Source organism: Microtus oregoni, unplaced genomic scaffold, assembly GCF_018167655.1.
Source record: "Microtus oregoni isolate MIOR12 unplaced genomic scaffold, Mior012 000046F_ref0000063, whole genome shotgun sequence".
Taxonomy (NCBI): domain Eukaryota; kingdom Metazoa; phylum Chordata; class Mammalia; order Rodentia; family Cricetidae; genus Microtus; species Microtus oregoni.
The window spans coordinates 17,126,805-17,142,426 of record NW_024543220.1 but is presented as its reverse complement, the minus strand read 5'-3'; the positions used below and the strand labels follow the sequence as shown (position 1 = coordinate 17,142,426).

Sequence of the window (15,622 nt, the reverse complement as noted above, 5' to 3'; positions counted from 1 at the left end):
CCCTCCTTCCTCCACCATCCTTCCTCTACCTCAGGCCATCCTCGTGCCCACAGCGAGCTAGAAACTTACATTCTCCTCACCTGAGAAAAGTATAGAGGGACGACTGAGCTCTGTGACCTCTGACTAGGAGCCTATGATTGGGCTGGGTGACTCAACCTCAAGGAAACTGGAAGGCAAATGGAGCTAGGAAGGGACCGAGGAAGTCAAGTTACACACTTCAAAGGCACAGCCCTGACCTCCTTCCCAACCAGGCCCCTCCACATAATGGCCATTCAGCTAAGAACTGCATCCCTGGATTAACCCATTGGTGAAGTCACCCTCGCGTGACGGTTACCTCAGAGTGTGCTGTGGGACCAGTGCAAGAGCCTAAAGGGACATGTCACATCCAAACAACAGACAAGTCTAGGGTGTGAATGAGAAGGGGGTGGGGGCTGACAGGTCTGTGAAAGGATCCGTGTTCCAGTTGAGATATGCAGATGTCACGGGCTGAGCTCTCTCCCACTGCCTAGGCGGTAACAGAGTGAGAGATCATGTTGGTGGAGCCTGAACATGGCTGAACATGGCTGCTGAAGGACCGTGGAGAGCCCTTTGGAACAATGCTGAGAGATTCCACTTGGATGATCTGTGTGCCCAGCACAGCCAGAGCTGAGGGTTTGGAGGCCTAGCAAGTCCCTGGTAAGCAGGCCCAAGCTTGTGACCCAATCAGGGTGTTCGGCCCTTAGCCTCACCACATCCTCATTCTGGGACAGCGGAGAGACAATAAAGTCACCCCTACTCACTTGCAATGGACTACGCCCCTTTCGGCCCCTGGACTCCAGACCTTACTCATGATTCTGATAGACATGCCTTCCCCCAGGGTGTCCTGCCTGGGCTATGTGGACAAGTGACTCAAGAAATCAGCAAAGCCATTGCTTGTGACACCCCTACCATAGCTGGGGCTTATCCCTGTGCCTAAGGTCACCACCTCTGCCCCTCGGAAGGATGATCACTGGCACACTTAGTGCTGGGCAGCCTGGCAGCATCACCATGTGCTGGCGCTAGGCATTCTGAGCACCTGTACACATTCAAGTCCAGATGAGGAAAACGGGTGAAGGGTGGCGTGAGATGCCCAGCATCCGCGAGATGGGCTGTTCTAGGCTGGAGTCTGCGTGGTGAGGCCAGTTTGAAAGTGCTCATTCTGCCTCCACACATGAAACGAGCCCCTTTACGGTGTTCCCCACACTGCCCTGGAGGATGGGGATGGAGAAGGTACTACATACTCCATTTCAAGAGCCTCGGGTCTTCATTCAGGATCCCAGTGCCAAGCAGCGGCCCTCAGGCATCCAGAGGTCTGTTACTGTTCTGAAGTCTGAGAGCTTTGCACCCCAAGTCTGAGAGCTTTGCACCCCATGCCTGTCCTCTAGCTGAGCAGAGTAGCCATGCACTGGGCTGGTTGTCTGTGAGGAGCCTGAGCAAGATAGCCAGGATTGTTAACAGTGCCCCGCCCCCAGCCGGGAAAGAAGTCAGGCCATGCCACCACACCCTTCCGCACTGTCAGGCTGCACGGGGAAATAAAACTGTTAGGTGCAGCGGGACAGGCGAGATTAGATTCTCATTAAGGCGGTGATAACAATGCATGTAATCATAATTGGGTGCTCATTGTGCAAGGGGAAAACTGCAGACCCGAGGGGTGGAATTGCTCCGCTTGCGGCATGTGCAGGAGTGCAGTCTGTTTCTGCCTGGATGGCATCAGAGTCACTGGAGGCGCAGAAGAAACTGTGGGTTCTGTGGTCCTGGCGCTGGCAGCGGCCATGCATAAAGCTCAGGGGTGTTTCTAATGTGAGGCCTCTGGGGGCCTTGAGAGCTGAGGGAGGGCTAAGAGCACAGCGGAGACATGTCTAGCAGCCCAGCTGGGTGCAAGGACCGGGAGCCAAGAGAAGCTGTGTGCTCTGGGCCATAGGTATATCCAAGCTTTAAGAATAGCTGGGTCGGGGCTGGAGAGATGGCTCAGAGGTTAAGTGCACTGGCTGCTCTTCCAGAGGTCCTCAGTTCAATTCCCAGCAACCACATGGTGGCTCACAACCATCTATGAGATCTGGTGTCCTCTTCTGGCCGGCAGGCATACATGCAGACAGAACATTGTATACATTAAAAAAAAGAAAAAGAAAAAAGACTAGCTGGGTCAGGAGGTGGTGTCTCAGCACTCCGGAGGCAGAGGTAAGCATTTCTCTGTGAGTGTGAGCAGCCTAGTCCTGGTCTACAAAGGGAGTCCTACAAAGGGAGTCCCAAGGACTCTTACACAAAGAAATCCTGTATCAAAACCCAAACAAACAAAAACACACAAACAAAAAAAGAATAGCTGGGTCCATGCCTGAACATGGGCATCAAGACATACTGTTCAGAGACTGTCACAACCAAGTGACTTAAACATCAAGTCTATGTTAACATCAAGTTTATTCTCTCAAGTAATGATGCCACCTTCTCATCAGGACACCAGACATGAGACAGAGTCCTAATCCTGCTGTCCTCATCTTATTTAACCGTGATATTTAGAAAGGCCTGATTACAAAACAGACAAACAGAAAACAACAACAACAAAACCCCGACATTCAGGAACACCATTGGGGGTGGGGGACAGATATCTAGAATTCATTTTGCTCCTCCAGGTCCATCGATAGCCAGATCCGGCCTTCACATTCTGACTGGGTGAACAGTGTGATGTTATATTGCAATAAGGAGACAGATGTGGTGCAAGCCACTGTCTGTCCTCTCCCGCTTCCCTGGCTGGAGTCTACTTGGCAGGGAGATGCTCTGTGTGTGGAAAAGGCCATGCCACAGGAATGCAGGGCAGCATTGATGGCCTGGGGCAGCCGATGGAGGGGTTCACTGTCAGCTTAGCCTGCACTTAATGGTTCCCTGGGGTAGTGGAGGTGGGATTCCAGGCAGGGCAAGATCCTGGAGGTTTCTGGAAAGTCTGGCTTAGTGAGTACTGGCCACACCCTCAGGCTCCCTACCTTCACACAGAGTAAAAGAGAACAATCTTACACAAGACTCAAGGGAGGCCCTGGCAGAGGCACACCGGGAAGTCAGGGTTGGACTCAGCAAGTGCCAGAGTGCTGATGATTCACAGAATGCAGCCAGAGACAGAAACATCTTGTGACCCAGATCTTGTGACAGTCTCAGGAGGCCTAGCAATCCACAAGTCCGGCTGGCTTACTACAAACCTTGGGGACCTCTTCTCCCACCCCTCCCCTTTATGTCCTTATTCTAGCAGCAGGGACAGCATCTCCCTCACTACTGGTGGACACTTTGACCTTGGGGTACCGATCCACACACCAACTTGAAGCCCTGAAGGTAGTGAGCTTGAAACCAGCATCCCTTCCTCACTGGGGGAAGACCTTGAGTTGGGTGAGATTGATTTTGAGCCTTGGTGGGATTATGACTTAGATCCTCAGAGGGGAGAGATGACCGAGTCAAGACTCCACCCTGTCCCACGCTTGTCTCAGGATGTCACCCACTGATGAACGACCGCCAAAGATGGCCATATCCTAAACCTGCAGAGATAATACCTGGCATGGCCAAGAGGTGCTAATGATGGGATTAAACTGAAGATCTCAAGAGTTAGGTGATCCGGGGCAGTTGAGTGTCTTCAGGCCACTGCTGACCCGATCCAAGGCTTCACACAAGAGAGCTACAGCCACGGTACCTCTAAGTTCAGCACTCAATGTCACTGTCAAATGCCAAATGCCAGGTGGCACCAGAGCTCACTAACAACTGAGATCTGGACCTTCAGCCAAGGACTCATCTTCAGAACCTGGGAGGGAGCAGCAGGGCAGGGCTTCCACCTCCAAGCTCCTACCCCAGTGAATCCTGCTGGAATCCTCAGGATGGGCCCCAAGGTACCAGACAGTCCCCAGAGACAGGTGAGTGAAGGGTGAGCTGCGAGCCACCACAGTGGGACCAAGCACACACTTTCCTTTGAGGGGTGTTTTAGTTGTCACCCATTTGATCAGGAACCACAAGGGGCAGGCTGGGTAGATGCAATCACATGAACACAAATGCAGTGAAAATATTTATTTGTGGATAATCATAGAAGTCAACAGACCAGCACAAAACAGACAGGTGCTCGAGTCTACAAACACACTGACAGGGGACAGTACATGGGGCTGAGGGACTTGGGCCAGAGACCACCTGAGCCCAGAGCGTGTCCCCCCTGCGCAGCAGGGACTGTGGGCCAGCTGTGCTTTGCTCTAAAGGCTAGGAGCTTCCAAAAGGTCGTGGTCTCTGGGGAGAAATAGTAGGGTCGGGCCAGCCCCATAGCAGCCCGTCTTCTGATTGGTCCAGGTTTGCAACACATGGGAGAAATTCTGACAAGGTCTGGATCAGGAATTAGACAGCTATGAAGCTAAGAGCACTCAGGATGTCACCCCTGCTTCATCCTTCAAGAGCTATGTTCATTTAGAATCCACCACCATCTCCAAAAGCACTGACATCCCACCGCCCATCACCCAGAAATGATCTTATGTGTTCTGTGGGAACCAATCAGGTCTGAGCTTTCAGGGAATTTGGCTTCTGCCTTCCTGCTCTGTGGGATACTAGAAGGATGTGCTAAGCCTATGGGTCTTCTATTTGTCTTGTCACCCCCAGAGCAAACCCTTCTCATGTCAGGCACAAACCAGGTCCTTGGTGAGAATATAGCTCAGAGACTTCCATGGTACCAGTCCAGGTCACACTAAGGATAAAGGCTCCTCCACTTGTCTTCATGGGGAGCTGCCTAGCCCTGCAAGGCAGGCAGTGTGGCCATAGTTTTACACAGCATCTCAGCCTGCCCTGATGGGGTCTGCTGGCTCTATAGGATGGGAAGTGAGGCACGGTCATGGTCACACCCCAAGGCCTTCTGGGAGCTTCCAAGCATAGAAATGTGAGTGGCAGGCTCTCCACTCTGTGTCCCTCCACCTAAAGCTGCAGGGCAGAGGCAGCCATAGCTAGCTATTTAAGAGCTGGCAGGAGCAGGGTGGGGCCATGGCTTATAGGGAGACCTTTTCCACCTGGAATGTCTATCCTGTCGCAGAAAGAGCAGAAACTGCCCACAGTGAGCTGGGGGAAGAAAAGAGGAGACGCCAGCATGGGGAAGCTCAGCTCACCATCACCACCCTGAAGTGGGTGTTCCCGGGTCTCAGCTCCAGTCAGGGTGGGTAAGACAGATGGAGACCCCTGCTCTGAGGACATGCTCCTGCCTGACTCACACAGTGAGGAAGCCTTTAAATAGTGTTTATTCCACCAGAAATTGAAAAGAAGAAAGAAAATCCGAGAATAAACATGTGCATTTCCAGATACTCTCTTAATACATAGCTATCCTCCTGCCTCCACCTCTAGGGTAGCTGATTTCAGGTGTGCACCACCATGCCAGGAAAATTTTTCCATTAGCTAAAAAAAAACCCTAAATATGGTTCAATTTAAAGTTCCTCATTAAATTCTTGTTTTAAGCAAATAAACAAACTAGGGTGCAATGAAGAGAGAATATGGCATAAGACATTATTTTAAATTAATTTTTGCACAGAAAATGTCTGCAACAAGAATAAACCAGAGTCAACAAAGAGACACACACATTTCAAAATAACCCCAAATTTAGGAACTGTCAAGTCAGGCCATGCTGATCAAGGCATGGCTGCCTGGAATGTCAAGCAAGAACTGGGGACACAGTGCGCTCCTACTTACTTGAGGTGTCATCATACAGCAACAAAGTCTGGATCCTAACACAAAGATCTACTGCTGTTTAACCTGTTGGCACCAGCATCTGCCTGGGCAGCTGATACCACTCTGCCCCACTGCGCCCCCTACTGGTGGAGGCTGAAAGTATGCAAGAGGAGGCAGAAATCTCCCTACATTGATTCCACAAGATTGGCACCTGCAAATGCCCTGCCAGCTGCCATCTGAAGCTGTCACAGGAAGTACGGGAAAGGAATGAACTGGCACATACGTGTCCAGCTGTGCCTCCGCTCCAGGGCGCTCCTCCATCATTCAAGGCCCCTTGGCAGCAGCATCTACCCAGACTGCTGGACCAGGTTCAAGCCTTCCCTACAGAGCCCACTGTTCTATGAAGAACCTTACAGTGAACCAGGCCTCCCAGAACTGCTCCTCAGGGGACACCTTTCCGAGGTATCCACTGGAGGGTCACCAGACATCTGTCACTCAGACAGACCCTCTTCCCAGGGACTCCCACTGTAGGTATCTACATGGATGGCTGGGAGACAAGCTTCCCAGTGGCAGAGGGACAGCACTGAAAGGGGTCTCTGGGCTGCAGAACCCTCTGGAGGGCACATGGAATCTGGATGCCACCACCAAGTCTGTCCTTGCCTGTCCCCTGTCTGGGCCAAGATAGATACCTTGACCCGAGAGAAAAGCGCACGGAAAGAGTCAGAACAAGCAGCGGTCTGGCCAGGGTCACCGGGCACCTGAGAACTGTGTAACTCTAGACCAGATATGTCCTCAGAGGGCAGGACGGAAGCAAAGAATAACAAGATACATTCACTTCTTTTTCCTATACTTTTAGGCTACAGACAAGATTTGAAACAATGGGAACAGGACACTGTGTTCAGGAGCCGCCCAGGGGCACAGCATAGGGCCCAGGGCTACAAGGGCCCACGTGCCTCCTTCAGGAGGGCCCTGCCTTCCCAAGCAAGGACAGGACAGGGCCTAACCTCTAACACTCAGGGTTATTCTCTTATTCCAGATGGGGGTGGAGACATCATACCAGGAACTCGGCTAGCCTATAGGGCACACAATCCCCTCCTTCCAATACTCCACATAAGCAGAGTGAAGCCAGGCCTGGCCACGCCCACTGAAGACTCAAGCAGCTTTAAACACTGGGCTCTCCCAATGAGGACACCACTTCGTTTCCAAATATACCTTTCATAACTAGACTACAGGAAGGGAAAGTAAAAGCCAGTTCTGATCTGAATACCAAGGGACCAGAGCCAGCATGCAGGCTGCAGATGTTTCTTTACTCACAGCACTTATTGTTTCTTCTTAGTGACAAGCCTGGACCACAGCCTCTGCTCCTTGTCCTCTGGGCTCCAAAGCACACAGAAAGACAATTCAGACCACAATTAAATTCAGAATTTGAGAGAAAGTCCTCATGAGGAGAGAGCGCTCACCCTGCTGTGAAAGCCAGAAAGGGTCCTCCCCAGACCATTAGCTCTGGGCTACAGTCAAGAGCCAAGGCTCTCCTGATGTGGCTGCAGAGGGTGGTCATGAAGACGCCAACACACATAACATGACCACACCCTGGACCGCCTATGCCAGCTCTTACCTTTTATTGTGTGTGTGTGTGTGTGTGTGTGTGTGTGTGTGTGTGTGAAGCCAGAGGTCAACATCTGGGGTCTACTGCTCTCCACTTCTTGTTTTGAGGCAGGGTCTCTCCTGTTCCCACTTCCCTAGTTCTTAGTCCTCCAGTGCACACTGCACACCACACTCAGGTGCTGGGGACTGAACTCAGGTTCTTCCTGTCTGCATGGCGAGTCCCCTACCCTCTGGGCCAAATCTCCCATCCATTCTCAATATTCTGAGAGGAAAAAGGAAGTTTTCCTTATTGCTGGCAAAGTGGTGTCCTTGCTCTCTGTGAGGCAGTGAAGGGCTTTTCCTGTGACTTAGGGGAATGTGGTTGTCCCTCCAGACTGCTAGCCATGGGTCTCCTCTTTCTGGTCAGCAAAGTTTGGGGTTCAGACGCTGGCACTGGGACCAGGAAACACATGCCAGAGAGCTAGCTAAACCTGGCTTAGGATACTGATTAACAAAATCATTTTTAAAATGACATTTATCGTGTGTGTGTGTGTGTGTGTGTGTGTGTGTAAGAGAACAATTCACAGGGACGAGGCCTCTGTTTCCACCATGTGTGTTACTCAGGCTGTCAGGCAGCTTTACCTGCTGAGCCATCCTGCAGCTGTGACCAGAAAGATGAGGAGCTCAGGATGTGGGCTGGGGAGGAAGCAGAGGCAGACTAGTGCCCGCCCATGCGGATCAGTGTCTCCTGCATCTAGGGCATTCTAACGGGGAAGGGAAACACCAGACTATGCTAAGGTGGCTGTGGCTCTCAGGGCTCCCCCCCCCCAGTGGGCTGCAGCCAGGCACCCCAAGGAACCTATGCCAACATGGACCCCACCTCTTCCAGTCTCCTATCTCTCCATAGGCAGTGGCTTCTCAGAAGAGGCAAATGTCACGAACTGAGGGACAGGGAAATGGGTGTGGGTGCTGAGATGAGACAGAAATAAGAGCCCCACTCACAGCTATGACTTAGGGACCCCAAATTCCAGAATGGATAGCCAGGAAAGCCACCCTTGAACAATGTAAATGGAACATGTCACTGTCACTTGCAGGAGTCTAAGGGCTGCCCCTGCCCCCACAGTGCCAATATGCTCTCTATAGGAGCACAGCTTCCAAGGAGGCAGAGAGTTAGCTGATTTCACTTAAGGGCATGTGATGGGCACAGAATACAGAAATCGGGGGAGGAAACAGCGGTAAAGTATGGGGCAGTGCTCCCTCTGCCCTTCCTTCCCTGTCTGTCCAAACAGCAATGCACTGTGCCTGGCAGACTGTGGCAAGAGCAGAGCTGCAGGACTGGCTGAGTTCCCACAGGAGCCCAGTGTGGCAACCTTTCCGGAACTTCCCAAGCCACCGCAGGCTCAACAGCTGACCTCTATGTTAGTCGCTTTCCCAGAATTTGGTCCCAAGTTACAGGAACTCCTGCTGACACCCAGAGGGCTTGCAGGGTCCCCAGAATGTTTGGGGCCCTTAAAAGGTCCCTATCACAGTGACTACATGCTTGTGCACATACCCAAGCATGAGAAAATGGAACCCGCCCACACAGTCCAACAGCTGCATAAGTCCGACATCCTCAGAGACACCAAGAGCAGCAGAGACACACAGAAACTCTAATGCAGGGACAAGGGTAAGACCCGATGGCAATGAAGATATTTGGCATAATTCTTCCAGATGCCAAGACCTAACCCAATTTTAAAAACAGTGCCACCACAGGCCTCTTCTCAGCTCAATCCAGGTTCTGGGGGCAGTGGCAGCCAGTGACCAACAGAACGGTCCACAGGCAGCAAGCAGGCTTGCCTGTTCCACCCACATTCCACATACCAGTGAGTCAACATGAGGAGCCAGGAGGCCTCGGGGAGGAAGGGGCCATGTTTCTGATCACATTTCTGTCACTGCTTTGTTATTATTATTTTTAAAAAAAATGATGGCACATTTTCAGGATTGAGACCGGCTGAGACCCGACCCTCAGGGGGAAACAAAATGTCAAGTTTCAGTCATGGCTCTAAGGCAGACGTTACAGCTTTCAGGGGGATGGAAACGGAGACCCCAACACACTGTGTGTCGGGGTGAGTACACGACCATCACAGCACCGTGGCCTGCACGACGATCTCGGGGTCCTCGATGTCCTTTTTGCTCTGGACCATCCTGAGCTCCAGCTGGGCCGGGCTGGGCTTCTGTCCTGCTCCTGCTTGAGCTGAGGAACACAAGCAAGATTGGAGCAGGCAGAACGCAGCCAGGGGCCTCCCTCCCCTTCCCCACACTGCAGCTCCCGGTTTCAGAAGGCGCTCCACACTGCCATCTGCTGCCCCACTACTAACAGCAGCAGGATGCAGAGGCTGGAGGGAGGGCTCCCCCCTCCCCTGCCCACCTCCAGACAGGACCACCTCCCAGGAAGGCAGAGCAGGAGGGCAGGTACCTTTTGCACACCGGATGGTCCTCTGCAGCACGTGTTGCATGGCAGACACAGTTTTCTCGCAGGCCACCTGCACAGAGGACAGAGACGCTGCCTTGGCCTACCTGGGCGAGCATCGCTGTCCAGGACATCCCACAAGCACCAGCTGCTCCAGTCACCAGAAGCCGCTCCACTGTCACTCACATGGGGGGTGACTGCATGAACCCCCACAGAAATGCTTCTGCACTAGCCTGTGCCTGGAATGTCCCCCAAAGCCCATGCTAGAGGCGAGCCCTCTGCCTAGGAGGGGATGACAACTTCTGGAAGTGAGGCCTGGTACAAGGTCCTTAGGTCCCTGAGAGTGGCTCCTGGAAGAGGCTGGTGTAGTTTCTTATCTCCTTCCTCTTTGCTTCCTGGATCCCACCCTGATGCACAGCCACAGGTCTTAAGGAACAAGGCCGTCTCATCATGGACAGACACCTCTGCAACCTTGAGTAGACAGAAACCTTCCCTCTTTGTAAACGGTCTCAGGTATTTTGTTATAGCAGTGGAGAGAGCCAAGCAGACGCTGCCTGTTAAATAAACCACTTGGGTGTGGAGGGAGATGCCCCATGGGAAGGGTCAGCGGGCTGGGGCTTGTCAGTATTGGGCACACCTGGCACACAGCAGGTGTTTAATAAGAATTCCTGGGAGTAATTAGTTTTAAAGACTATAAGAGAAAGCACTGCTGCCCACGACTCTCAAGGCCAGAGGCCTGGGGGACTCAGCAGGTGCCCAGACATGCCTCAGTTCCCTACGTGGGTTGGCTGAACCAGGCCTTGCCTTGGGAGTCCCACTGTTAGGCTCCTCTGGGTGCCAGCTGGCAAGTTTCTGCTGCCCCAAACAAAACGAACCCCCACTGCTGCCAATTACACCTGCAGCAGGCAGGAGGCGGAGAGCCAGGGAAGGTAAATGGGAGTGAGCCTTCTAGACTTAAATTTAGTTTTCAGGGGACTTGACACGCGAGAGCCCATCTCCCTCTCCATCAGATAAGCAAGGAATCAGAGATGAAGTCACAAGGGGTGGACTGGGTGCTGGGGCAGCACCAGGGAACCTATGTCCAGGTCCCCACAACTAACTGCCTCCCCTAAATGACAGCCTTTATTTTCCCCTTGGTCCAGTCTAACAGAAGGAAACCTTCAGTCAGCTGTTAACCCTGGCACACAGTGCAGGACATCAAGTCTGTGGGCGGACTGCAGGCCGGGGGCCGTCTACACCAGGGTAGGAGTTATTTTATCTTTTCGTTTTCGTTTTGTGTTTGCTATACTGGGATGGAACCCAGGCCTTATATATGCTAGTGTTCTGCCCTATGGTAGTCTGAATGTAACTGGCCCCCATAATCTCACAAGGAATGGCAGTATTAGGAGGTGTGGCTTTTTGGAGTGGGTATGGCTTGTTTGAGGAAGTGTGTCAACGTGGGGACGGGCTTTGAGGTTTTCTTTGCTCAGAATACTGCCCGGTATATCAGTCAACTTCCTGTTGCCTGCAAGATGTAGCACTCTCAGCTCCAGCACCATGCCTGCCTGCATGCCGCCATGCTCCCCATCACGATGATAGCAAACTGAACGTATAAAGCGTGAGCAAGCCACCCCAGTGGAAGCTTTTCTTTAGAAGAGTTGCCATGGTCACGGTGTCTCTTTCCGGTAATAGAAACCCTAACGAAGACAACCACTGAACCATTCTCCAGCCCTTGTACTCTGTCTGCAACAGCACTGGAGGAAGGCATGCTGGCTGTCAGCTGGGGCATCAGGAGAAAGGACCTGCTAATTGGTCACCATGCAGCTTTTATGCACACAAATCAGATCACAGATGCAATGGGACAGCCATAAGAAAACTCCTCTGAACCTGCTGAGCCCCATCCTCAAATACATATTCACATAAAAGCCCCATCCCTGATCCCCAAGACACAGCACAGTCCCACTGGAGCTCTGCATGTGGCTTAGCTGTGGAGTGTCCACCTAGTACAGACTTGGTCCCAGTCGGTCCACTCTGCTGAGGAGCATCTGAACAAGAACAACCTGTCTGCTCATAAGTGCATGAAGCAGGTGGGATGGACATACAGACAACCATAGAAAGACCATGTCCATGACAGGCCCGAGGGGGAAGGGCCTACTTCAGCCTGCATCCTCAACCTTCTGCCCTTGGTCCTCAAGGCTATGTCTATTAAGTCAGGCAATGGCCACATAGCAGGAAACATCCTGAGCTGGGCTGAGCACTGGAAGCGGCTTCTGAGTCACCACGGAGCAGCTAGAAAGCTACATGTGCCCAGGACTCCTCACTGACTCCTGTATAGATGCTAGCTTTTGTTCCCACCACAGCTGAGTCTCAAACCCCAGGTCTCCGTATCTACATCCATGCATTATTTCTAACTTTCAAATTTAAGTCTCTCATGTCTTGGTTCCTGTGTCACTACTTCCCCAACCAGGGAAGAGTGGGCAACAAGACTGACAGGGTGGGTGTCTTACGGCTTCTATTGCTGCGATGAAACACCATGACCAAAATCAACTTGGGGAGGAAAGGGTTTATTTCCCTTACACTTCCACATCTTGCTCATCATGGAAAGAAGGCAGGACAAGAATTCGAACAGGGCAGGATCCTGGAGGTAAGAGCTGATGCAGAGGCCATGGAGCGGTGCTGCTTATTGGCTTGCTCAGCCTGCTTTCTTATGGACCCTAGGACCACCAGACCAGAGATGGCACCACCCATTGTGTGGCTGGGCCTTCTCCCATCAATCACTCATTAAGAAAATGCCCTATAGCTGGATCTTATGGAGGCATTTTCTCAATAGAGGCTCCCTCCTCTCTAATGATTCTAGCTTGGGTCACGCTGACATAAGTGTGGCTGGGACAGTGGGTTTCCAAGCCGATGGTCAGCTGTTTCTCCCACCGATCCTTGGGCTGGGCTCGGGCCCAGGCTCCCACTAAACCTGCCCCACGCTGTTGGGACCATATTAACCTATATTCCCACTGAAAGTGCAGAAGTAGCTGTGGAGAGGAGCAACATGCACAACTGACCTTCAGATTGTCCGGGTGCTTGTGGGTCCATGCCAGAAGCATGGCAGCAAACAGGTCCCCGGTGCCCACGAAGACGGCATCCACCTTGCGCATCTCCATCCGGATGTGCTGAGTCACAGTGGAACCATCGGGCTTCCCTGGGGGAGGACATAAGTCAGGCCACTGGGTCTGAGACTCCTCAGCTAGACAAGGGCCACCCCTGCCATGGGATCCCAACTTGTCTTCACTTCTTCTGAAGTGACAGGAAGGCCAGATTGTCTCTCCTTGGGGATGTCATACAGATGTGGTGTGGCCTCCTTCAGGAGCTCTGGGACTCAGTATGGGCTGTCATAACTGAACCCTGCTGCCACCACTGTCCCAAAGGGAAGTGAAACACTGGACTCTTAGAAGCTGGAACTAGCACGGCCTTACACACTCGAGTGCCAGGAACTGCCTGGATGCACTCTGTATGCATGTGTCTGTGTATACAGGCGTGTGTGTACATGTGTGTGCCTACATGCTTGTGTGTGGCACAGGAGCATTCAGGTGCGCATCCCCACACCTTGTGCATCCAGAATGCTCATCGGAGCCAGTGGGTATGAACGTGGGGTTCCAGTCAGCCTTCATCCAAGCTCTGTGCATTGTAATACTTCAAGTATAGCTGTTTGTATAACGAATTACTGAAGTCCAGCACAACCTACTCCCTGTAGACACCTGGGCCACAGAAGCCAGACTCAGCTGCTTTTGGCATAAGTCACTGGTGTGGGGTAGCTCACCAGACCTAAGAACCTAGAGGTCCTGGCACAGCATGGTTATCTGATCATCCAGCAATTAGGAGTGCCTGCTCATGTCCCCAATAGCCCATCTGGTCCCACCCTCTGGCTCCACGGAGCCCTGGTCCTGAACCTGCCTTCTCTCTGACTCTCTTGAAGGGCAAGAGGTACCAGGTCCTTGCTGACTGAGTCACAACCTCCCTCCTACTGAGCCCCCAATAATTTTTGGGGCCTAAAAGCTGTGGGCTACGGAAACAGATGGACCCAGGGAGCACACAGGGCAGGTAGAGCAGGCACTTACGCATTCTCTGGCTGCCCAGTGCGATCAGGTAGTCACTGCCCTGTGTGGAGGGCAGGTCAGAGCTGGTGATGACCACTGTGTCCGGACCCATGCAGTGTAGCATGTCCATCACCTGCCAGCAGCAAGGGAGAGTGTCAGCACCTCCGGCCACGATGGCGCTTCCTGATAGTCACGCTTCTCAAGGTGGATGACCCTGGTCAGCCACTGTCCTCTGCGATCAGAGCTGAAGCAGTCAGCCATGGCCAGAATGCTTCATGGGCTCTAGCGGACCTGGAACATGGCACACACATGGCCAAGCCTGTGGTCTGCCATCTTCTGTCAGGGCCATTGACAGCTCAGAGTCTGAAAATGTGGAGAAGCCTGGGGGCCCTGCCCCAACTCTTTGGGAACTGGGAAGCCAGTCATATCCACCAATGAGAAGCAAGCTTCTTTACAAGTTGGTTTATCTGTCTTTTTTGCCATTTGTTTTTATTGATTATGTGAAGCAGGGTCATACTATATAAACCTTGCTAACCTGAAATTGGTATGTAGACCAGGCTGGTCTTGAACTTACAGAGATTAACCTGCCTCTGCCTCCCAAGTGCAGTGAGCCATGACACCTGGCTCAAGATGGCGAAATTCCCTTAAACCCCATGGATGCTCCAGCCTGCACTACAGTGCTCCCAAGGGCGCACTTGTGGGTGCCTAATGCGAGTGGCTCAGGAGCTGAACCTAGCTACCACTGCCAGCTCACAGCGGGTGACAACATGCATGGGCTATAGACTACACACAGTCTGTAGCAGACTGGACCTCCTGGGGACCCAAGAGAAAGAGTTCACCCTATCCCGCACCTCAATGTGGGGCTTTCAGACTCCATAGCTGTGAGAGAACGCTTTCATAGAGCATGGACACGTGGTAGACCGAGCATAGAAATGACAGAGGGACAGAGGTACCAGTCAAAGGTACCAGACAAAGGGACAAAGGTACCAGAGGGACAAAGGCTGGGCGTTCTCCACATCTTTGGTCAGAGCTCAGTATCTCTCAAATGCCATCTGTTCCAGAAGATGGGTGTCTGTCTCCTTCCCAAGAACTAGGGCCCTGTGTGAAGATCTCCTCCCCATGAACAGAGCCGTGCGTGAAGGCCTCCTTACCTCCAGTGCTTCTTCCTCGCTGTGGATTTTTCTGCCACTCAGCAACCTGGAACACAGATGGGAGCAGTGAGCCAGTGCCTACAGTTCAACCATCCTGGCAACTGACCTACATCCCCAACAAGAGACCATCACCGCGTCTACGGGCCACGGAAACCAGGGGAGGCAGTGACACACACGGAAGAATCAGGAGGGAAATGCGTTCTAAGGAAACTCACAGACATGGTGGGGTTCCGGCCTGTGGTGATGGCCTATAGGTGAGACCAGTGAGAACCAGCCGTCTAGAGCCCCTATGTCCCTCAGCACTGTAGTCAGGAAACGGATGTTTACAGAACTCTGATGGCCAAAATGGCCAGCACAACCCATGTACATGCCTGCTGACAGCACAGGGCCCTCAAAGAAATGCCATTCTTTTCTTGGGAAGGGCCCAGAGCTGGGGCCCTCAGCTATTCAGTCTAAAATGCCCACCAGTGTTTGCATCCCAAGTTTGCAGGAACCATCTCACAGGCCAGAGAGGACTGTGCCCTGCGAGTCTAGGTATCTGGCAGCTCTCTTAGGAGCTGACTCTTCACCTAATCAGGGGCCGTGAGCTCTGAGAGAAATCTATGGCCTCCAGTTCCACCTGGGGGCATTCCCAGCTTCATGAGCTCTCAGCGGGACAGGTGCCACCTCATCTTTCTCTCCTTGGAGCATCTTGC

At 52.6% G+C, this 15,622-nt stretch overlaps 1 protein-coding gene across 1 annotated transcript in view; it reads right to left on the bottom strand.

Annotated features, from left to right (window-relative positions):
- Positions 1-4,044: 4,044 nt before the first annotated feature.
- Positions 4,045-15,622, bottom strand: part of Pdxk (pyridoxal kinase) — a 34,226-nt gene continuing 22,648 nt past the window's right edge. Inside the window, exons 7-11 of the mRNA XM_041634701.1 lie at positions 14,928-14,973; positions 13,798-13,909; positions 12,745-12,881; positions 9,716-9,782; positions 4,045-9,493 (exon numbers count right to left, since the gene is read on the bottom strand). Of these exons, the coding sequence (XP_041490635.1) occupies positions 9,381-9,493; positions 9,716-9,782; positions 12,745-12,881; positions 13,798-13,909; positions 14,928-14,973 (475 nt within the window). The 3' untranslated portion in view covers positions 4,045-9,380. The remainder of the gene's footprint in view (positions 9,494-9,715; positions 9,783-12,744; positions 12,882-13,797; positions 13,910-14,927; positions 14,974-15,622) is intronic.